Raw genomic sequence first — 23,085 nt, forward strand, 5'->3', positions numbered from 1 at the left:
ACTGATAATCCGGCAACCGAAGGTCCGCCATTGATATTTCCTCATGGTCAGGGCCACCACTGATAATCCCACATGGTCAGGACCGCCACTGATAATCACACATGGTCAGGACCGCCACTGATAATCCCACATGGATGGTCAGGACCACCATTGATAATCCCGCATGGAACTATAAGTCAGTGAGCCTTACTTCGATACCAGGAAAGATCTTTGAACAAATTATTAAACAGCATTTAAGTACTTGGATAAGAATACAGTAATTAACCAGAGTTGGCATGGGTTTGTAGGAAACAAGTCCTGCCAGACTAATCTAATTTCCCTCTATGATGGAATCACTGACTGGGTGGATCAGGGAAATGCGGTAGATATAGTATATCTCAACTTCAGCAAAGCACTTGATAAAGTATCTCATTCTATCCTTATTGACAAAATAACCAAGCATGGGATTGACAAGGCTATGGTTAGGTGGATTCATAACTGGCTCGGTGATCATACTGAAAGAGTGGTAATAAATGTTTGATTATCCAATTGGAAGAATGTTTCAAGTTGGGTACCACAAGGCTCTGTCCTGGCCCCAGTGTTTTTCAACATTTTTAGAGATGATCTAGATAAGGGAACTGAGGGTAAACTAATCAAATTTGCAGACGATGCAAATTTAGGAGGGATAGCTGACATTAGAGAAGACAGAAAGGATTCAGAAGGCTATAGATAAGTTTGAACAATGGGCAGTGGCGAATAGAATGGTATTTAACAGGAAGAAATGCAAGATTCTACATCTGGGCAAGAAAAACGAAAAGCACATCTTCAGAATGGGATGAATAGAACTAAGCAACAGCACGTTTGAAAAATACTTGGGTACACTAATAGATCACAGACTGCACATGAGTCAACAGTGTGATGCAGCAGCAAAAATGGCAAACACAATTCTAGGATGTATTAAGCGAAGCATAGAGTCTAGATTATGTGAAGTAATTCTCCCCTTCAACTCCTCAGACAGACCTCATCTGGAATAATGTGTCCAGTTCTGGGGACCACATTTTAAAAAACACATTGAAAAACTGGACCAAGTTCAGAGAAGAGCGACCAGGATGGTGAGCGGACTGCAAAGTATGGAGGTGACAGTGAGGACCACGTTGCAGATGGAGGTGACAGTGTGAGGACCCTGTGATGTAGATGATGGAGGGGACAGTGTGAGGACCGCGGTGTAGATGATGGAAGCAACAGTGAGGACCGCTGTGTACATGATGGAGGTGACAGTGTGAGGACTGTGTGGTGTAAATGATGTAGGTGATAGTGTGAGGACCGTGTGGTGCAGATGTGGAGGTGACACTGTAAGGACCGTGCTTTGTAGATGATGGAGGTAAGACAGTGTGAGGACCGTGCGGTGTAGATGATGGAGGTAAGACTGTGAGGACCGTGCGGTGTAGATGATGGAGGTAAGACAGTGTGAGGACCTTGTGGTGTAGATGATGGAGGTAAGACAGTGAGGACCGTGCGGTGTAGATGATGGAGGTAACAGTGTGAGGACCGTGCGGTGTAGATGATGGAGGTAAGACAGTGTGAGGACCGTGCGGTGTAGATGATGGAGGTAAGACAGTGTGAGGACCTTGTGGTGTAGATGATGGAGGTAATACAGGGAGGACCGTGCGGTGTAGATGATGGAGGTAACAGTGTGAGGACCGTGCAGTGTAGATGATGGAGGTAAGACAGTGTGAGGATCATGTGCTGTAGATGATGGAGGTAAGACAGTGTGAGGACCGTGCGGTGTAGATGGAGGTAAGACAGTGTGAGGACCATGTGGTGTAGAGGATGGAGGTAAGACAGTGTGAAGACCATGCGGTGTAGATGATGGAGGTAAGATAGTGTGAAGACCATGCGGTGTAGATGATGGAGGTAAGACAGTGTGAAGACCATGCGGTGTAGATGATGGAGGCAGGGCCGGCATCAGCACCTGGCGCACCCGGGCAAGTGCCGGGGCCCTAGCGAGATGGGGGGCACATTTATGGTAGTAACGTACAAGTACTGAGTCTGTACACACACATGAGCAGCGCTCCTGGGGGCCCCGCAGCCGGAATACATCCCTGCTGTGTGTGACTCTTACATACACGCAGTCATTCAAATCCCTCTCCCAGCCAGGTCTCGGAGCCTGGCGGAGCACATCCATCATCCCCGCCGCGCCGGCGCCCCGGTAGCAGGCAGCACAGAGCTCTCGGAGGGTTTCCCAGGCGCTGCGCAGCTGCAATACTCACCTCCGCCGTCACCATGGATACGAAGAGAGTCACTTCCGGGCCGGCGCTCATCTGTCCTGTGTCACTGCCGGTCGGTAAGAGTGTCTAGAGCTCAGAGAAGAATTCCACGTCCTCACCGTCCAGGACAGGTCCAGCGGCAGTGCCAAGCAGAAGATGAGCTGCAGTCAGGTGCGGACGGTGCACAGTCGGTGCATGCACCCTGTCCCTGTGTCCACAACGGGGGCAGCAGCGCTGCGTGAAGCAGTGAGAGAGTCTTCGGTCCCAACACATTGCAGGGGCACGGGGGGATGCAGCCTGCTATGGTATCGGTATGTTAGCAATGCTGGGAGTGGGACTTGTAGTTATAGTCATAGACTACTCACTACTGTATATATATGGCTGGCTGTGTTATATACAACGTCACGGGGCTGTGCTATACTACGTGCGCTGTGCTGTATACTACGTGGGTTGTGTTATATACTACTGGGCTGTGCTGTATACTGCATGGGGCCATTGGCTGTGCTATATACTGCGTGGGCTGTGCTATATACCGCGTGGGCTGTGCTATATACTGTGTGGGCTGTGCTATATACTGTGTGGGCTGTGCTATATAATGCGTGGGCTGTGTTATATAATGCGTGGGCTGTGTTATATAATGCGTGGGCTGTGTTATATAATGTGTGGGCTGTGTTATATACTGCGTGACTGCTATATACTGCGTGACTGCTATATACTGCGCGGGCTGTGTTATATACTGCGCGGGCTGTGTTATATACTGCGCTGTGTTAAAGGGGGGGCCCACTGAGACTCTTTCGCCTGGGGCCCTCAAAAACCTGGAGCCGGCCCTGGATGGAGGTAAGACAGTGTGAAGACCATGTGGTGTAGATGATGGAGGTAAGACAGTGTGAAGACCATGTGGTGTAGATGATGGAGGTAAGACAGTGTGAAGACCATGTGGTGTAGATGATGGAGGTAAGACAGTGTGAAGACCATGTGGTGTAGATGATGGAGGTAAGACAGTGTGAAGACCATGTGGTGTAGATGATGGAGGTAAGACGGTGTGAAGACCATGTGGTGTAGATGATGGAGGTAAGACAGTGTGAAGACCATGTGGTGTAGATGATGGAGGTAAGACGGTGTGAAGACCATGTGGTGTAGATGATGGAGGTAAGACAGTGTGAAGACCATGTGGTGTAGATGATGGAGGTAAGACAGTGTGAAGACCATGTGGTGTAGATGATGGAGGTAAGACAGTGTGAAGCCCATGTGGTGTAGATGATGGAGGTAAGACAGTGTGAAGACCATGTGGTGTAGATGATGGAGGTAAGACAGTGTGAAGACCATGCGGTGTGGATGGAAGTGACATTGAGGATCGTGGTGCAGATGACAGGAATGGACTCCATAAAGCGTTTTCATTTATCTTTTATTTTCTGTCCTTTCCCTTCCTCCTCGGTTACAGATGTTGGTGTCACAGATCTGATCTTGTACATCGCTGCTGTGGCTTTTGCAGTTTGCTCAGCGATGCTTTGCGTCAGCCGTCCTCTTCCTCACCAGTGCTATGTATAATATCATTCAGCCTCTTTTTCCTTTTGGTTCATACTTTTTCTGCAGTTAATAAGTTTCTACCTTACTGCTCTTCATTACTAAAGTAAATTGTGGACCTGTTGGTACTGATGTGTTATGTGGGTTGTTTTATGGGGCAGTAGTGGCTGACAGTAATGCGGGTTCTCTATTATGAGCACTAGTTGGCAGCTTCTGTTATGTGAGTCCTTTCTGGAGGCGCTGGTTGTTTTTGTTCTTTTCTGGGGCTATGAGCTGTCTGACACTGTTATGGGGGTCTCTGTATGGGGCCGTTAGCTTTTTGACATTATTATTTGGGTCCTGTTATGTGGGCACTAGCTCTTTTGGCATTATTATGTAGGTCCCATTATGGAGACACTAGATGTATGGCACTGTTGTGTGAATCCTCATCATATGGGGTCAATAACTGTCTAGCAGTATTGTGTGGTACCCACAGAGAGAAGGTAGCTGCAAGCATAGGATGCTGACAGAGACCATTGAGGTACTAGGCCAGGTGTCCTGACTGTCCCAACCTGCGTTCTCCAAACATCTCCGTGGGTTCAGTGACTGGCAGTGAATCAAACCTGAATTCCTCCGGTTGGTGTCATGGTTTCCGGCCTGCTGTTCTGTAGAGTCTCTCTGTAGAAGGAAATAGGTCCCTTTTTATGCCCATAGCTGTCCTTCTTGCCGCAGGTTTAGGGGGAGATGGGTGGAGGTAATCTTTCATTGTTCGAGTGTTCAATTAACATGCATATTTTTATCCTTCAATGTTTGCAGAACAACAAGCTGCAAGAACTGATACAATGGGTAATAACATATAACAAACATCGATTGTTCAATTAACCTGCGCCTTTGTTCCTCAAGGATAGCAGAACAATAAGCTGCAAGGACCAATGCAATAGGTAATCAGCAGCCATTCAACAATCATCAATTCAACCTACAACAAGAGTCAACGTTCAGGCTCATATGAACAATAGCTTATGTCCAATGACCTGCTGAATAATATGTCTGGCATAATTAAGAATAAATTCTGTGTCGTCACATGTGGGTCCTATTATGGGGGAGCTAACTCTGGCATTATTATGGGGGCACTAACTGTCTGACACTGTTATGTGGGTCTTTTTATGGGAGGCAACTGTCTGGCCCTGATATGTGGGTCCTATTTTGGGGCATTGGCTGTCTGACACTGGTATGTGGGTCCTATTTTGTGGGAACTGTCTCACACTGTTTTTTGGATCCTATTATGGGGGCACTCTGGTACTGTTATGTGGGTCCTATTATGAGGGCACTAACTGTCTGGCACTGTTACTGGGGTCCTATTATTGGGTCTCTACCTGTCTTGCACTGTTATGTGGATCCTCATATTGGTCAGTACCTGTCTGGTACTGTTGTGTAGGTCCTATTCTGGGGGCATTACCTATGTGACATTGTTATATGGGTCCTCCTATGGTGGCACTGTATGGCACTATGTTATGTGGGTGCTATTATAGGGGCCCTAACTGGCACTGTTATGTGAGCCCTCATTTGGGGGCATTAACTGTCTGCCACTGTTATGTGAGCCCTCATATGTAGGGACCACCTGTCTGGCACTGTTATGTGGGTCCTCACATGGAGGCACTACCTGTCTGGCGCTGTCATGTGGGTCCTCACATGGAGGCACTACCTGTCTGGCACTGTTATGTGGGTCCTCACATGGAGGCACTACCTGTCTGGCACTGTTATGTGGGTCCTCACACGAAGGCACTACCTGTCTGGCACTGTTATGTGGGTCCTCACATGGAGGCACTACCTGTCTGGCACTGTTATGTGGGTCCTCACATGGAGGCACTACCTGTCTGGCACTGTTATGTGGGTCCTCACATGGAGGCACTACCTGTCTGGCACTGTTATGTGGGTCCTCACATGAAGGCACTACCTGTCTGGCACTGGTATGTGGGTCCTCACATGGAGGCACTACCTGTCTGGCACTGTTATGTGGGTCCTCACATGGAGGCACTACCTGTCTGGCACTGTTATGTGGGTCCTCACATGGAGGCACTACCTGTCTGGCACTGTTATGTGGGTCCTCACATGAAGGCACTACCTGTCTGGCACTGTTATGTGGGTCCTCACATGAAGGCACTACCTGTCTGGCACTGGTATGTGGGTCCTCACATGGAGGCACTACCTGTCTGGCACTGTTATGTGGGTCCTCACATGGAGGCACTACCTGTCTGGCACTGTTATGTGGGTCCTCACATGGAGGCACTACCTGTCTGGCACTGTTATGTGGGTCCTCACATGAAGGCACTACCTGTCTGGCACTGTTATGTGGGTCCTCACATGAAGGCACTACCTGTCTGGCACTGGTATGTGGGTCCTCACATGGAGGCACTACCTGTCTGGCACTGTTATGTGGGTCCTCACATGGAGGCACTACCTGTCTGGCACTGTTATGTGGGTCCTCACATGGAGGCACTACCTGTCTGGCACTGTTATGTGGGTCCTCACATGAAGGCACTACCTGTCTGGCACTGTTATGTGGGTCCTCACATGGAGGCACTACCTGTCTGGCACTGTTATGTGGGTCCTCACATGGAGGCACTACCTGTCTGACAGTGTTATGTGGGTCCTCATATGGAGGCACTACCTGTCTGGCACTGTTATGTCGGTCCTCATATGGGGGCACTACCTTTCTGGCACTGTTATGTGGGTCCTCACATGGGGGCACTACCTGTCTGGCACTGTTATGTCGGTCCTCACATGGAGGCACTACCTTTCTGGCACTGTTATGTGGGTCCTCACATGAAGGCACTACCTGTCTGGCACTGTTATGTGACTCCTCATATGGGGGCACTACCTGTCTGGCACTGTTATGTGGGTCCTCACATGGAGGCACTACCTGTCTGACAGTGTTATGTGGGTCCTCATATGGAGGCACTACCTGTCTGGCACTGTTATGTCGGTCCTCATATGGGGGCACTACCTTTCTGGCACTGTTATGTGGGTCCTCACATGGGGGCACTACCTGTCTGGCACTGTTATGTCGGTCCTCACATGGAGGCACTACCTTTCTGGCACTGTTATGTGAGTCCTCATATGGGGGCACTACCTGTCTGGCACTGTTATGTTGGTCCTCATATGGGGGCACTACCTGTCTGACAGTGTTATGTGGGTCCTAATATGGAGGCACTACCTGTCTGGCACTGTTATGTGGGTCCTCACATGGAGGCACTACCTGTCTGGCACTGTTATGTGGGTCCTCACATGGAGGCACTACCTGTCTGGCACTGTTATGTGAGTCCTCATATGGGGGCACTACCTGTCTGGCACTGTTATGTGGGTCCTCACATGGAGGCACTACCTGTCTGGCACTGTTATGTGGGTCCTCACATGGAGGCACTACCTGTCTGGCACTGTTATGTGGGTCCTCACATGGAGGCACTCCCTGTCTGACTCTGTTACGTGGATCCTATTATGGGGGCACTACCTGTCTGGCACTTTTATGTGGGTCCTATTATGGGGGCACTACCTGTCTGGAACTGTTATGTGGGTCCTCACATGGAGGCACTACCTGTCTGGCACTGTTATGTGGATCCTATTATGGGGGCACTACCTGTCAGGCACTGTTATCCTAATATATAGAAGACTTGCTTATTGACATTATGAGAGACTATCCTAAATATTGAAGTTTGGGGGAAACAAAATTTGCTGAAAACTCCTTAACTTTCTTCGGCCATTTCTTACGGGACGCTAGTTGTTTAAACTCTTAATTATCGTTACACAATTAATCATTGTGAGACCTGGTAATAAATATTGTCCTTTGTTCTCCTCATTAGTAATTGATCAGTATGAGATGAGTTTACTCCGTTGACTCCACGCGCTCTCACATCGCGGTGTATTGCGTCGCTCAGGGCCAATCATCCAGAAAGCTCCATTTATGGCCACACTATGGTCAACGGTACTAAAACTCCTAGCAGGAATACTTGTGTTGATGTGTGGATGTGCGTCACTGCGTCATTATTGGTTGTCGAGCCGTTCAGTCCTCGGTTATTGCAGAGGTCGGTCCTGCAGCAGAAGATAATTTGGGAATTCCCAAGTTCTGAATCGGTATTAAAGCAGGTCGAAACTGTAGAGCAGCCGCGGATCACTTCCTCGTTCCCTTGGAATGGGAAACCTAAAAGGTAACATAAACAATTGTCATTGATGTCTCAGCCCTTTATTTATATTGTCCTTTATAATAATTTGGATAAAGTTTTTCTTTTTTTCACCTCCATCTTCCAAGAGTGAAAGGTTTTTAGTTTTTCTTCGATATTTTCCTATGAGGGCATGTATTTTTTTTTTTGCCAATTGATTTGTATTTCTTCATCTCTTAGGTATGCATACATGTTTTTGATGACATGTAATTCTATTGTTCTTTTGTGGGGGGGAGGGGTTAGCAATGACCTAAAAACTGCAATTCTGGCATTTTAAAAAAAAATGTTTTTACTGTTTTTACTTCACAAGATAATGTTAATGTTATATTTTTAGAGTTGCAGACGCGACTATGCCAAATATGTCATTTTTTAACTTTCTTATTTGGAGAATGGGAAAAGAGGGGCAAGTTGATTATTTTTAAGTTTTCTAAATTGTTTAAAATAGTTTCTTCATTTTTTAGTCTCCCTAGGGGTCTTGAACCTGTGAACGATTGCCCACTGCATTACTTATGGTTTGTACATTTAGCAATCCACTCCTGTGGAAGGGCTTCAAAGTACAATTTTGTGGACATAGGACCTTTAGTAGGTGTGTGTGGGGTGGGGGGGGCGATGAAATGATAGTGGCCCACCCCCAATTTTTTGTTTTACAAGATAGATGCTGCAGAGTGATTAACCATAGTTTCTTTGGGGGTGAAACTGCAGTAATCAGATCTCTCATTTTTGGTGCATTTTAATTTTGCTTTAAATCACACACCCTTTTTCAAAAATACTTTTCAAAACTGACACAAAGAGGTATAAAATATGGAGGAAGTCATATATGCTATTTTACTGCATAAATTAATTTATAATTTTAATGTGTTCTTCTTTCAATCCCACCTGTATAGGTAAACTGGAGGGAACCGCAATGGGCACACAGTCGCCCCTAAATATGCCAATGGCTGATTGCTGATATTATTTTAGGATCCGTTAATCTATAACAGTAAAATGGGCCAATAAATAGTTTTTGAGTCAAAATATAGAGATGATTTACATTTTGTTAGGCGATGTCCTGTTGAACTTAATTGGTATTAACAATACTCTGTTGGGCTTAGCATACCTTATAATAGTTGGGAAGAATTAATATAATATTTAGTTCTAGATCATTATTATTAGGCGGGGGATTACAAGAACTATGATTTTTCAACCGAGTCAAAAATTACAACAATCAACCCAAATTCTGTCACTTTTTCTTCTTCACAAGTTTTGACTAAATCATACTGAAAAAAATCTTACATTTTGGAGAATGACCAGTTAATAAAACCATTTTCCGTTTTGTACATTTGTAAATAAAAACGTTATAGCCCTTAATTTACTCCATTACAAAAAATGTGAAAGGGAAATATCTAGTTCCAAAATGTTTTTCCTACAGCAATAGAAAATGATGTAGAAGTAATCAAAATACTAAAGACATATAAATGTAAATACACAGAAATGATCAGCTCTGTATTACAGCTAACAGTAAGCCACAACAGCTCCGATACAAGCAGTTTTACTCCTTAGATGCCACTGTCAATAGCATGGCTCGTAAGCAATTAGAGAAAGGGGCTCTCGCTGTCACTCCTTTGACACTCCCACACAATCCAGGACAGATGGGAGCTAAACGAAGAACCTTACGGCCCCATACACATTAGATGAAAGTCAGCAAAACCCACCAATTTAAAAAATAACGGTGATCATTTGAAGTGTATTGGACGTCCTGATTAACCTCCGAGAAATAACACAGGAATGATAATGATTGGGCACTTGGAATTTTAACAGTAAATCCTTATGTTTTCAGGTGACATAAGCCCCTGCCAGCTGATTACTCATGTATGGGGGACTGCCAGCCAAGTACTCATGTGGGGGACTGCCAGCCGATTGCTCATGTATGGGGGACTGCAAGCCGATTACTCATGTATGGGGGACTGCAAGCTGATTACTCATGTATGGGGACTGCCAGCCGATTACTCATATATGGGGAACTGTCAGTCGATTACTCATGTATGGGGACTACCAGCCGATTATTTATATATGGGGGACTGCCAACCCACTACTTATGTATGGGGGACTGCAAGCCAATTAATTATTTATTGTGGACTGCCAGCCAATTATTTATGGGGGACTGCCAGCTGATTACTCATGTATAGGGGACTGCCAGCCAATCAATTATTTGTGGGGGACTGCCAGCCAATTATTTATGGGGGACTGCCATCTGATTACTCATGTATAGGGGACTGCCAGCCAATTAATTATTTGTGGGGGACTGCCAGCCAATTATTTATGGGGGACTGCCAGCTGATTATTCATGTTTGGGGGACTGCCAGCCGATTACTCATGTATGGGGGACTGCCAGCTGATTACTCATGTATGGGAGACTGCCAACCGATTACTCTTTTGGGGGAATGCCAGACGATTTCTCATGTATGGGGGACTGCCAGACGATTATTCATATATGGGGGACTGTCAGCTGATTACTCGTGTGGGGGACTGCCTGCCGATTACTCATGTAAGGGGGACTGCCAGCCGATTACTCATGTGTGGGGGACTGCCAGCCGATTATTCATATATGGGGGACTGCCTGCCGATTACTTATGTGTGGGGGACTGCCAGCCGATTACTGATGTGTGGGGGACTGCCAGCCGATTACTCATGTGTGGGGGACTGACAGCCGATTACTAATATGTGGGGGACTGTCAGCCGATTACTCATGTGTGGGGGACTGACAGCCAATTACTCATGTGTGGGGGACTGTCAGCCGATTACTCATGTGTGGGGTACTGTCAGCTGATTACTAATGTGTGGGGGACTGTCAGCCGATTACGCGTGTGGGGGACTGTCAGCCGATTACTCATGTGTGGGGGACTGTCAGCCAAACTAATGTAGTTTTTCACAGTAAACGCAACAAAGAAATAAGAAAAATGCCAAAATTGCTATTTTTTTGTTAAGCTTAACTGTTGAAAACTACCCCAAAATAAAAAGTTTATGTCACCCACCAAAATACAAGCGCCTTCAATGAAAAATAAAAATCTTCTGGGGAAAAATCTATCTAAGCTGTCTATAAAATGTATTTTTTTAATAGTTATTATGTTGAAAAAGAGGTACCGCATTTAAAAACACTAGTGACTTTGGAATCTCCATAACCGTACAGGCCACAGAGTGACCACCAGACAGTGACTGCTGTAAAAAGAAGTCAGATTTCAGAATTGCTGTTTTTTATTGTTTTCCTCTAAAAAATGGCTCCAATAAAAATACAGCTAAAAAAAGGCCATCATGTGAAGGCGGAGGCTCAGAGAGTTCTTTTGAGGGGGATGTGGATGATTTCAGACTCACCTACGTCTGGGCTCAGCACGGTCGTCTTGCACACACTAGTGGCAGCGGTGCAGTTCCTCATGTCCGTACACTCTGAGCTGTATGTTATATCTGGGCAGTAATAACACATTACAGATCCACCTTAAAAATATAAAAGGCATAGAAATTAAAAAATAAAATAAGGACACCCTGCTTCCTAATAAATATATGCATTTGCTTTGCTTAAATGACATCAAGAGCTGCATTCACAATTCAGCTGTTAAATAATATGTTATATCTCACATCTAGAGCTGCATTCTTAATTCAGCAGTTACATAATATGTTATATCTCACATCTAGAGCTGTATTCTTAATTCAGCAGTTACATACCGTATGTTATATCTCACATCTAGAGCTGCATTCTTAATTCAGCAGTTACATATGTTATATCACATCTAAAGCTGCATTCTTAATTCAGCAGTTACATGTTATATCTCACATCTAGAGCTGCATTCTTAATTCAGCAGTTACATATGTTATATCTCACATCTAGAGCTGCATTCCTAATTCAGCAGTTACATACGTTATATCTCACATCTAGCGCTACATTCACAATTCAGCAGTTAGTCATTGTCATGTCGGACACTGTTCAGACCAGGTCGTCTGACAGACAGCGGTAATTCCGCGTTTGACCACTGTTTGCTCATTGGCGTCGGCTAGTTTTCGTCTGGCTGCTCCGGGGTTAATTTATCTTATCCTCGGATTGGAAGCTGGGCCATGCCCATTTCCTTTAAATAGTTCTCCTGATCTTTGGTCGTCGCCGATTATAGCTTCTGTCTTGCGTTGTTATCTCGGTCTGGAGTGGAGAGCTGGTTGTTGGAGAATCGTTGCTGGTGGTGTATTTTCCTTTGTCTTATTTACTCCTTCCTATATTTGTATTTATTTTGCCCTGCACCTTTATAGTGTATTCCTGATTGACTGCGGCGTGGTGTATATTTTCCTTTATCCTTGTTTGTTATAACTGTGGGTATTGGTCTATTGCATTCACTGGGTGGTGGGCGGTGGTGTTCAGTCTAGGGCTGAATCAGGAGTCAGGGTGAGGGTGGAGGCCTGAACATGCACACCTTCAGTGTAAACTTCAGGTAGAGGGTCAGACAGGGTTTCCCTAGTCTGAGGGAAATTGCAGGGGCCAGGGTTATTAGCTCTCACCCTCATTGTCTCCCCGTGACATTATAATCGGCCTCTGTGTTTTGTCATGGATCCCATGACTTCCATAACCCGCCAGTTGGAGGCGCTGTCCCTACAGGTCACTGAGTTGAGGGGAGCAGTGCAGCAACAGGGACTAGCAGTATCTAATATACAAGCTGGAGCGACAGGAGGAGTTTATGAGCCCAAGTTTCCTTTGCCTGAAAAATTTGCTGGGGAACACAGTAAATTTGTTTCTTTTCGTGAAGCTTGCAAACTGTATTTCCGTATGCGCCCGATCTCCTCTGGTAATGAGGCTCAACGTGTGGGCCTGGTGTTGTCATTATTAAGCGGGGATCCCCAAGCATGGGCATTTTCGTTGCCGTCTGATTGTGCTGCATTTAACTCAGTGGAGAGTTTCTTTTCTGCTCTAGGACACATTTACGACGATCCAGACAGAATGGCTCTAGCAGAATCTAAGTTACACACTATTTGCCAGGGGGAGCGTGTTGCAGAGGATTACTGCTCTGAATTTCGCCGCTGGGCGGTTGACACTCAGTGGAATGAGCCAGCATTGCGGAGTCACTTTATTCATGGAGTTTCTAATAGGGTTAAAAAAGCCCTCCTGATGTACGAGACTCCTACTTCACTAGATTTCACTACGAGTCTTGTTGTCCGCATTGATCGCCGTTTGCGTCAGGGGAATCATGAGACGCCACCTGTGGATGGAGGTTTAGGTTCACGTGAGGTTGCTGCAGGTGAGCCCACGGAATCTATGCAAATCGCAGGGGTGTCACATGTTAAGAATCGTACCCCTGTACTCAGGAAGCAGGGAGTCTGTTTTTTCTGCGGTAAAACTGGTCATTTTATTAATATCTGTCCTCTGCTGTTAAAGAAAAATGCAACGACGGAAAACCTCTGAGCTCAGAGGGTGTGGAGGAGTCCAATCTGAGCTTATGTATATCCTCCATGATGATTTCTCAGTGCATGCTCCCTGCCAAAGTTGTTGTCGCTGGCATAGAGATACCAATCACTATTTTTGTGGATAGTGGTTCCGCCACAAATCTCATTGATGAGGAGTTTGCGCGCACTGCTGGTTTTAAGATTGAAAAACTGCCTCATCCTATCCGTGTGGTCACCATCAATTCTGCTCCTCTTCCACAGGGGGAGATTACTGAGTTCGTGGCTGAGGTTAAACTCCACATTGGGGTTCTTCATTTCGAGCAGGTCACATGTAAAGTGCTCATGAGTCTTCCGGCACAATTGGTTCTGGGTTTTCCATGGTTGTCTACACACAACCCGGTGATTGACTGGAAAACTCAGGACATAATCCAGTGGAGCGAGTTCTGCCAGGAGAATTGCCTGGCCACATGTGTGTCCGCTGTGACTTCAAAAGTTCCTGAGTCACTTCAGGATTATGCGGATGTGTTCTCTGAGAAGGGTTGTTCAGAGTTGCCGCCACACCGCTCCTATGACTGTTCTATTAGGTTTAAACCAGGGGCTGAGTTGCCTAAAGCAAGGATGTTCAACATCTCCGGTCCGGAGAGACAAGCGCTCAAGGATTACATTTCTGAAAGTTTGAGCAAAGGGCACATCAGGCCGTCATCCTCGCCAGTGGCAGCAGGGTTCTTCTTCGTGAAGAAGAAAGATGGCGTATTACGCCCGTGTTTGGATTTCAGGGAGTTGAACCAGATTACGGTTCGTGATCCATACCCTATGCCACTGATACCTGACTTGTTCAACCAGGTGGCAGGTGCTAAGTGGTTTACCAAGCTTGACCTTAGGGGGGCGTACAACCTCATAAGAGTTCGTCAAGGTGATGAGTAGAAGATGGCTTTTAATACCCCTGAGGGTCATTTTGAAAATTTGGTGATGCCTTTTGGGTTAACTAACACACCTGCAGTGTTCCAACATTTCATCAATGATGTGTTCTCGCATGTTTTGGGGAAATTCATTATTGTGTACCTAGATGACATCCTCATATATTCTTGCGACCGTTATGCTCATTTAGATCATGTCAGGCAGGTGTTACAGCTTCTCAGAGAGAATAAGCTGTATGCTAAACTTGAGAAATGTGTATTTTTTGCTCAAGAGTTGCCGTTCTTGGGTTATATTGTGTCTGCTTCTGGTTTTAAAATGGACGCCGCTAAGGTGCAAGCGGTGCTGCATTGGGAACGTCCTGATAACCTGAAAGCACTTCAGCGGTTCCTTGGGTTTTCTAACTACTATAGGAAATTTATCAAGCATTTTTCTATCATTGCTAAACCGCTAACTGACATGACTAAAAAGGGTACCAATTTCTCCGTTTGGCCTGAGGCTGCTGTTCGCGCATTTGAATTTCTCAAGAACAGTTTTGTTTCAGCTCCCATTCTTGTGCAGCCAGACGTATCTAAAACCTTTGTCGTGGAAGTCGATGCGCCTGAGGTTGGTGTGGGGGCGGTACTATCTCAAGGCTCATCCTTGAGTGGTTTGCGTCTGTGCGCCTATTTCTCCAAGAAACTGTCGTCCGCTGAACGTAACTACGATATCGGCAACAGGGAGTTGTTGGCTATTAAGTTGGCCTTTGAGGAATGGCTGTGAAGGAACAGATGATTGGCATCGGGGAGACCAAAACATCCAACACCGCGGAGACACCATCACGTGTTTCTCAACGCAGTGATCACGTTGAGAAACACGTGATGGTGTCTCCGCGGTGTTGGATGTTTTGGTCTCCCCGAGGCCAATCATCTGTTCCTTCACAGCCTTTTACTAGGCACTGCTCCTAATAGCCAGATTCCTACTCCACACTGATGAGGGGCAAACACCCCGAAACAGCTGTCTGTGGATGGATACCATGCTTGGCATAGGTGGTTTTCCTGTATTGGATGTTTTCCTTTATTGGATGCTGCCCTTCCCGTGGTTGTTCCTTCCCCGGGGAAAGGTCTGGCTATTCACTGCTTGCGTTGAGAAACACGTGATGGTGTCTCCGCAGCTATCCTACATGCATTTGAGGAATGGCGACACTTCTTGGAGGGGTCGGTACATCAGGGTCACTGTTATTACCGACCATAAGAATCTGCTGTATTTGGAGTCTGCCAAGCGTCTGTCTCCCAGGCAGGCTCGCTGGGCATTGTTTTTCACGCGGTTCAACTTTGTTGTCTTGTTGTCACTTACAGACCGGGGTCTAAAAACACTAAGACGGATGCTCTGTCCAGGTGTTTTCCGGGGGGGAGAACCTCGGGAAGACCCAGCACCCATTCTCCAAAAGGGTGTTGTGGTTTCAGCCCTCACTACCGAGGTTGAGGCTGAGATTGCCGAGGCTCAGGAGGAGGTACCATCTGAGCTTCCCATCAACAAATCTTTTGTACCGCTTCATCTCCGCCTAAAGGTGTTGGCGGAGCATCATGATACTGTCCTGGCTGGCCACCCAGGAGTTAGAGGTACTTTGGAGTTGGTGTCACGTCGGTTTTGGTGGCCCAAAATTCGACAGGACGTGGTCTCATATGTGTCAGCTTGCACCACATGCGCTAGGGCGAAGACGCCCCGCTCCCGTCCTGTTGGCACACTACTTCCCCTGGAGGTACCTAGTAAGCCATGGACGGAAATCTCCATGGATTTCATCACTGATTTGCCTTCCTCAGCTGGGAACACGGTCATTTTGGTGATTGTGGATCGGTTTTCAAAAATGTCGCACTTTGTGTCTTTGCCTTCTTTACCTAAGGCTAAGACTCTTGCTCAGGTGTTTGTGCAGGAGGTGGTCAGGCTTCATGGAGTTCCGTCTGACATCGTGTCAGATAGGGGGTCTCAGTTTGTAGCAAAATTTTGGAAATGCTTACCAGCAGATGAGTGGGAACAAGGGGGGTCGGATGGAGGGTCCCGATGCACGTTTCATGGCTACTTGGGGCCGCTTTCTCAAGGGAGCACCATCTGCTGGTAAGCATTGCACCTTTTGCTAGTTACTTCCGCACTTTATATGAAAGATAGACAGGTGTTACTTTATCCTTAGTCACTTTATGGATGCCTGCTGACCTCCAGGTGTCCACTTTTGGATGAACTGCTCCCTCAGGGTTATGGTCTTTGGACCTTTATGTTATTTTTTTAGGGACTCATGTGCAGTGTGAGGTGGTGATAGGTGGGGGGTGGGGTATATAGCAATCTGCATTGTTTATGGCTCTTTATGTACTCTTGAGATGTTTTATCTTTTCTACGAATTAATAAAGTTATATGACTATTTTTACCGGATGTAATCAGTTTGCTCCTTTTTCTCCTATTTTTGTCAAGTGTAAAAACTGCTAGGTGTTACCAGACCAGGGACGGATCTGTAATGTTAGCCGGGAGCCTACATTCCACTCCAACGTACAGGGAAAAACCAAGGAAAAGAATGTAGAAGTATAACATTTCTTAAGTTCTAAAATGGTAAAAAAAAAAAAAAAAAGAATAAGGAAAATAAAAATAAATGAAAACCCCAGAAACCCTAGAAAATGGAGAACGTCAATGCCAGGCCAAAGTATATAGTTGTTTCCAAAGCCCTCCTGCCATCTAAATTTTTTACACCTCAAGACGTCTGGATTCTGTGCGACATCTTTACCTGGAGAACAGCATCTTACACAATGCTCCACAATCTCGGCAGCACGGACTGGTTTCTTCAGCAGAATGTTACAAAACATCCTTTTATAAGGCTGATCCATAACAAGTAGCGTAAAGCCCCGCAAATGATCGATTACAATAGCTAAAATCATAATTTTCCTTGTCCAAAAGAGACGTCCTATTCACAATATGTTTTGTTACCATTTCATAATCCTTAAAAAAGTTTTTTAAACCTTTTTTTTTCCATTTTCCCCCCAAAAATATAAAATATAAAAAATTAATATGAAAAATGTGTTTGGACACCCCTCTTATTTTTTAGATAAAGGGCTTTTAAATAATTATTTTTTGCTCACTTAAGATTTGTTGAGCCATTGAGATAAATAGGAAAGTCTGTCCCAAGAGTATCTGAAGAAGACTTTGATTCAGATTTTGGAGATTCAAAATTCTTGTAGAACAATTACCCCAAGAGAACGATCTTCGTTTTTTTTTTTTTTATCGGCTCTTTACTCAAGTGAAAGGAGCAGGCGGCTCGCAAGCAAAATCGCCTGAAGAATTCACGTTATGTTTCCGAACCCCGAAGAGGACATAAGATGGAACTGAATGGACTAAATCAGCCTGAAAAATATGTTTTATGCACATATCATCCCAAAATTTTCACAGTTTTATAGAAGTTTTTGGAGTAGAAACTGAGCGGAAAAACTCCTCAAAAACTTAGTTTCTGTTCCAGAAACTTTTCTGAAGATCGATTATATTCATTTTCATGTGGTTGTTGTAGATAAATCAGGAGGTTTATAGAACCTTCTGCAACAAATTCCGCAGCAAACACAAAACAGGTGAATATACAGGGTTAAAAATAATACGGTAAATGATGGGTGATGTGTGCAGCCGGAGAGATAAGAAGAAGTAAAAGAAAAGTATCCTAGTAAGATCCTGTAAACTTTACTGTTCAAAATAAAATGTTCCAAAGATTTTAAATAAATATATAAACAAAAATGATACAAAATAAAGCCCCAGATATAATGGAAAAAAGACCCAAAAATCATTGAAACAAACTAGCAACACAGTATATGTTAGTATATAACTAATATATAGCTAAAACCTTAATTGCTCCAAGCCGTGAAAACGGAATTAAGTGATGATTAATAAAGAAAAATCATAATAATTAAAATGGAATTTGGACGTCTGTAAATAATGACGAAAATTCTTATTCTGGACATATAAAGGTTCTGATAAACTCTAAATGGTGGACCATGTGTGAAGCCGACCTGAAGAAGAGATGAAGGCAACCATTAGGAAGAACATGGATGGAGAAATCTGAAGACCCCCAACCACAAGAGTGGACATTTTGGAAATATACCGGTCATTTGTGCCACCAAGCGCCTCACAAGAATCATTTAATGATCTTACCGGGCTTGTAAAATAAGGCCAAGGTGACGAGAAGGATCCCAATAGTTGTCATGTTGAAGCTGAGAATGGAGAGGTAGAACCTCGGCAACTCTGGAAGCTTCTGAGAACTTCTGGTCTTGGAGGACCTGGCGATCTGACAATGGAGATGTCACCTCCTGTACATTAAGTGATGTGTAATAAGGAGCCGGCCCACGTCACCGAGGCTGACAGTTAATTAATTCATCTACACTCTTGTGGGCCTGTTACAAAATCAGCCTATTTGAAGGCAGGATGAGCAGGTGAGACATCATCACGCCCTCCAGACGCCACCAGCTCCTGGCACAGAACACTCTGTAAAGTTTTCAAGTATTTCAGGTTCCTGTTTCACCCCTCTCCAGGGCAGAATAACCGAGGTCAGGGAACTGTCAGCCTACTGCTACATGATGATTTTTAATTATTAGTGTTTATTTTTATTTTTTGCTTTTCGTGTCTCGTTTTTGGACTATTTTATTTTGTTTCACACAGAAATTGAAGCCAAAATGATATTGTAATTTGGGGAGGGAAAAATCAAAAGATTTTTATGTGAGGCCACGGGGTATAATACTTTATATTCGATGTGCTTACCATATCCTTTAAAGAAACATTGTCCAAAATCGCTGGTTTCAGCTGAACCCGACGACCGTCTCATGTAGATGATGGACTCTATACCTTCCATCGAAAGATGGGGAAAAAGAAGGATTTGACACGTTGAATTTAAACGTAAATTCACAAACTTAAAAAGTTATTACCTACCCTTAGGATAGAAGCTAACTAATAGATTGGTGGAGATCCAACCGTTGAGACCAGTACCGCAGGGCAGAATGGGCACTTTTATCATAAGAATGGAGCGGTAGTGCACACGCTCAACCGTCGCTCCTTTCATTCTCTAAGGGGCTGCCCAGCGCTGCTCTTGGCTTTTTCCGGCAACCCCAGATAGAATGAATGGAGTGGCGGTCTAACGGGAATGAAAATGACCATCCTGCCCCCACACAGTCTATAGGTTATGACCTATTCTGTGGAGAGGTTATCTAAGTTAATAAAGGACTATTCACGGTCCAAAAATCTTTGTAATTACGGACTACCATGGGAGCACTCTATGAGCGAAGGTGCAGATGCTTGGATTGGGTTCTTGGTGATTGGCAGAGGTGCCAATCGTCCAGAATTTCATAAAAATTAGGCACTTTTTTCCCATCTGTGAAAACATTTCAAGCCTCTATGATAATGTTTTTCAGGATTATTATGAGTGTAATGACTATTTTACATGACACGATGAATGTCATTATTGTGCTTATATCGGTGTAATAGGCTGGTGACATCGATCACTTAAAATCTTATTGACTTATTATAGTTTTCCAATGTGTCCGTAGAAAATGTTGGCCATAGTAAGGTAGCCAGGAAAATTGAAAAATCAAGTTGGCGTTGGTGGGATGTCACGCTTTAAAGGCTTTGGAGCTTCTTGGATCCATCCATGTTCTAGCTAATATGTGGCCTTTGGATTAAAATGGTCAGCTTTTGCTCTATTTTATTCCCACCGCTCCTCTGAGTATTCCATTTTTTTATTTTTTATTTTTAATCGCCTATACAATCCCAGAGGTATGGGCCTTTTTATTTAATGCTTGTTTTTATGATTTTCACTGAAGAGGCGTGGCTTCCAGGGTAATTATTCAGAACAGCCTAAATACACGCCCCAGAGGATCCTGTGAGCCACACCTTCAAAAGAAGACTGTAAGAATTAGCACTAAATTCTTTAAGAGTGAACAATCATTTTAATAAAATTTTTGTAGTTGGGGCTAAAAAAATTTTTAGCTTTTGAGTTTTATTAAAAAATGACCCTATCTATGGCTGAGAATCTGTCAGTGAGCTCGTTCTGACGATCTGATGGGGAGTTTATGCAGTCATGGCCGACTGCATAAACTTCTGTTCCAGAAAATTAAGCATGTCTCCCAGAAAATGATTGCACTTCCCCATGTTTTGATATACACACGTTTACTTCTTGTTTGTATTGGAACAACACAAAGCAACAGAGGAAAAAAAGAATATTGGACACACAAAACCCCCAAAATGGGCCAGACAAAATTGTTGGCACCTTTCTAAAATTGTGTGTAAACAACTTTGTTTCCAGCATGTGATGCTTGATCACACTCACCCAGGGCCGGACTGAGCATCGGGCACTTCTGGCAAATGCCAGAAGGGCCGGTGCCTGTAGTGGGCCGCTTTCCGGCTGCTGGCACCTGAAAGGAGGAGCATCAGCGTGCAGAGCAGCAGCACAGGAGGACAGCAGGACAAGATGAAAGAACTGCAGGATACAGTATGCGTGTCTTCCTATGTGTGTGAGCTTGTTTTTGTGTGCATCTTTTGCAATGTGTCTGTGTGTTTGGCAATGTGTGTGAACATGCATGTATGTGTGAGTGTGCTTGTGTGTATTTTCCAATGTGTGTCTTTTGCAGTGTGTGTATGTGTGTATTTTCCAATGTGTGCTTGTGTTTTGCAGTGTGGGTGAACGTGCATTTGTGTTTTCATATATATGTTTATGTGTAAGCAACCCATAATTTCACTTTCAAATATCACATATGTAACGTATATATATCTGCCACCCCCAAGAAGAAAAGAGGCCACTGATAAAATCTGCACACCACCGATCAGATGTATGAAAAAGGAACAACTTTATTGGTAACAAATTCTAAAAACAATTAAAACCAATACAACATCCAGCAGATGACACAATCCCCACTGCTGATGCGTGGATACTGACCCAAATGAAAAAAGGGCCCCAATCCCAATGCACGATAGCCACTGATATAAATGAATGCAGAAAAGTGTGGAAGCCCTAGAACCCCTAGCAGGACCGCAGCCCAAGCAGCGTGCAAGTTTGCCTAAGAGCAACCTGAAATAAGGTAAGTCACCTGAGCGGCCAGTGGAAAGAGCAAGACCAATTAGTGGGTCCTCCCAGTGGCTATCGTGCATTGGGATTGGGGCCCTTTTTTCATTTGGGTCAGTATCCAGGCATCAGCAGTGGGGATTGTGTCATCTGCTGGATGTTGTATTGGTTTTAATTGTTTTTACAATTTGTTACCAATAAAGTTGTTCCTTTTTCATATATCTGATCGGTGGTGTGCAGATTTTATAAGTGGCCTCTTTTCTTCTTGGGGTGGTCATTATTACTAGCCACTTATCTGCACCCCCTCCTCTGAACTTATCAATATACAGATTGTAGTGCACCAGCAACATTATTTCATTAGTATATATATCTGCCCTAGCATATCCTGTGTGGCGGACAGACCTTGGCCCCGGCGTGTCACATGTGGCAGATTCTTGTCAGCCCCGGTGTCCCGTGTGGCGGGTACTCGTCGGCCCTGGCATGTCCCGTGTGGCGGATACACGTCGACCCTGGCATGTCCCGTGTGGCGGGTACACGTCGACCCTGGCATGTCCCGTGTGGCAGATACACGTCGACCCTGGCATGTCCCGTGTGGCGGATACACATCGACCCTGGCATGTCCCGTGTGGCGGATACACGTCGACCCTGGCATGTCCCGTGTGGGGCGGGTACACGTCGACCCTGGCATGTCCCGTGTGGGGCGGGTACACGTCGACCCTGGCATGTCCCGTGTGGCGGAAACACGTCGACCCTGGCATGTCCCGTGTGGCGGGTACACGTCGACCCTGGCATGTCCCGTGTGGCGGATACACGTCGACCCTGGCATGTCCCGTGTGTCGGGTACTCGTCGGCGTGTCCCGTGTGGTGGGTGCATGTCGACCTCAGCGTGTCCCGCATGGTGTGTACTAGTGATGAGCAAATATACTCGTTACTCGAGATTTCTCGAGTACGCTCGGGTGTCCTCCGAGTATTTGTTAGTGCTCGGAGATTTAGATTTCCTCACCACAGCTGAATGTTTTACATCTATTAGCCAGCTTGATTACATGTGGGTATTCCCTAGCAAGCAGGCAACCCCCACATGTACTTATGCTGGATAACAGATGTAAAACATTCAGCTGCGGTAAGGAAAACTAAATCTCCGAGCACTAAAAAATACTCGGAGGTCACCCGAGCGTACTCGAGAAATCTCGAGTAACGAGTATATTTGCTCATCACTAGTGTGTACATATCTGCCCTGGCGTGTCCCGTGTGATGTAAACGGCATAATTAAAGGGAACCTGTCAGCAGGATTGTGATGAGTAACCTACACACAGTGTCAGATCGGTGCCGGCAGTAGCCCCCCCCCCCCCCCCCGCTGCAGCCTGATCGCATATATGACGTGTGTTAGGGCTAGCGGAACGCACCAAATACTTAGAGAAAAGGAATAAGGTGCGTTGGCAGCCCGGGTCCATCGTGCAGAGATGGAACCTGCTGCTAAGCGATGACGGACTATATGGCGGTACAATGAGGATACACACACGGGTTAGCTTCACCCTGTGTGAATTAGGCGAACCCTGTTGCGTCACAGGGCTGCAGTACCGCACGTAGCAGAAATAATAAATAGCACGAGAGTGCATGCGGTGCCGCACTGGCGGACGCCACTAACCACCCAGACTTGGGTTAGGAAAGCGCGGAGATACATAGTTATTAAGGTTGAAGGAAGACTTTAAGTCCATCTAGTTCAACCCATAGCCTAACCTAACATGCCCTAACATGTTGATCC

At 45.3% G+C, this 23,085-nt stretch overlaps 1 protein-coding gene across 2 annotated transcripts; it reads right to left on the minus strand.

Annotated features, from left to right (window-relative positions):
* Positions 1-3,634: 3,634 nt before the first annotated feature.
* Positions 3,635-18,661, minus strand: LOC143783101 (ly6/PLAUR domain-containing protein 2-like). Of its 2 annotated transcripts, XR_013217095.1 has the most exons (4): positions 18,428-18,661; positions 11,312-11,431; positions 7,342-7,944; positions 3,635-7,299 (listed from the first exon to the last, which is right to left on the minus strand). XR_013217095.1 is itself a non-coding variant. In XM_077271359.1 (3 exons), the coding sequence occupies exons 1-3, from the start codon at positions 18,477-18,479 to the stop codon at positions 7,706-7,708; spliced, it is 411 nt and encodes a 136-aa protein (XP_077127474.1). In that variant the 5' UTR covers positions 18,480-18,661; the 3' UTR covers positions 3,635-7,705. The 2 variants fall into 2 exon arrangements, 1 of the variants encoding a protein (XP_077127474.1); XM_077271359.1 differs by having other exon boundaries at positions 3,635-7,944.
* Positions 18,662-23,085: the final 4,424 nt, after the last annotated feature.

The sequence above is a fragment of the Ranitomeya variabilis genome, chromosome 6 (assembly GCF_051348905.1).
Source record: "Ranitomeya variabilis isolate aRanVar5 chromosome 6, aRanVar5.hap1, whole genome shotgun sequence".
NCBI classification, from domain to species: domain Eukaryota; kingdom Metazoa; phylum Chordata; class Amphibia; order Anura; family Dendrobatidae; genus Ranitomeya; species Ranitomeya variabilis.

Bases quoted from the DNA above. Each gene is read 5' to 3' on its own strand.
- LOC143783101 (XM_077271359.1), bottom strand. From the start codon at position 18,479: ATGACAACTATTGGGATCCTTCTCGTCACCTTGGCCTTATTTTACAAG. The intron at 11,432-18,427 runs GTAAGATCATTA...TATATTTTTAAG, and splicing joins GGCCTTATTTTACAAGCCCG to GTGGATCTGTAATGTGTTAT. The intron at 7,945-11,311 runs GTGAGTCTGAAA...GTTACCTTTTAG, and splicing joins CGTGCTGAGCCCAGACGTAG to GTTTCCCATTCCAAGGGAAC.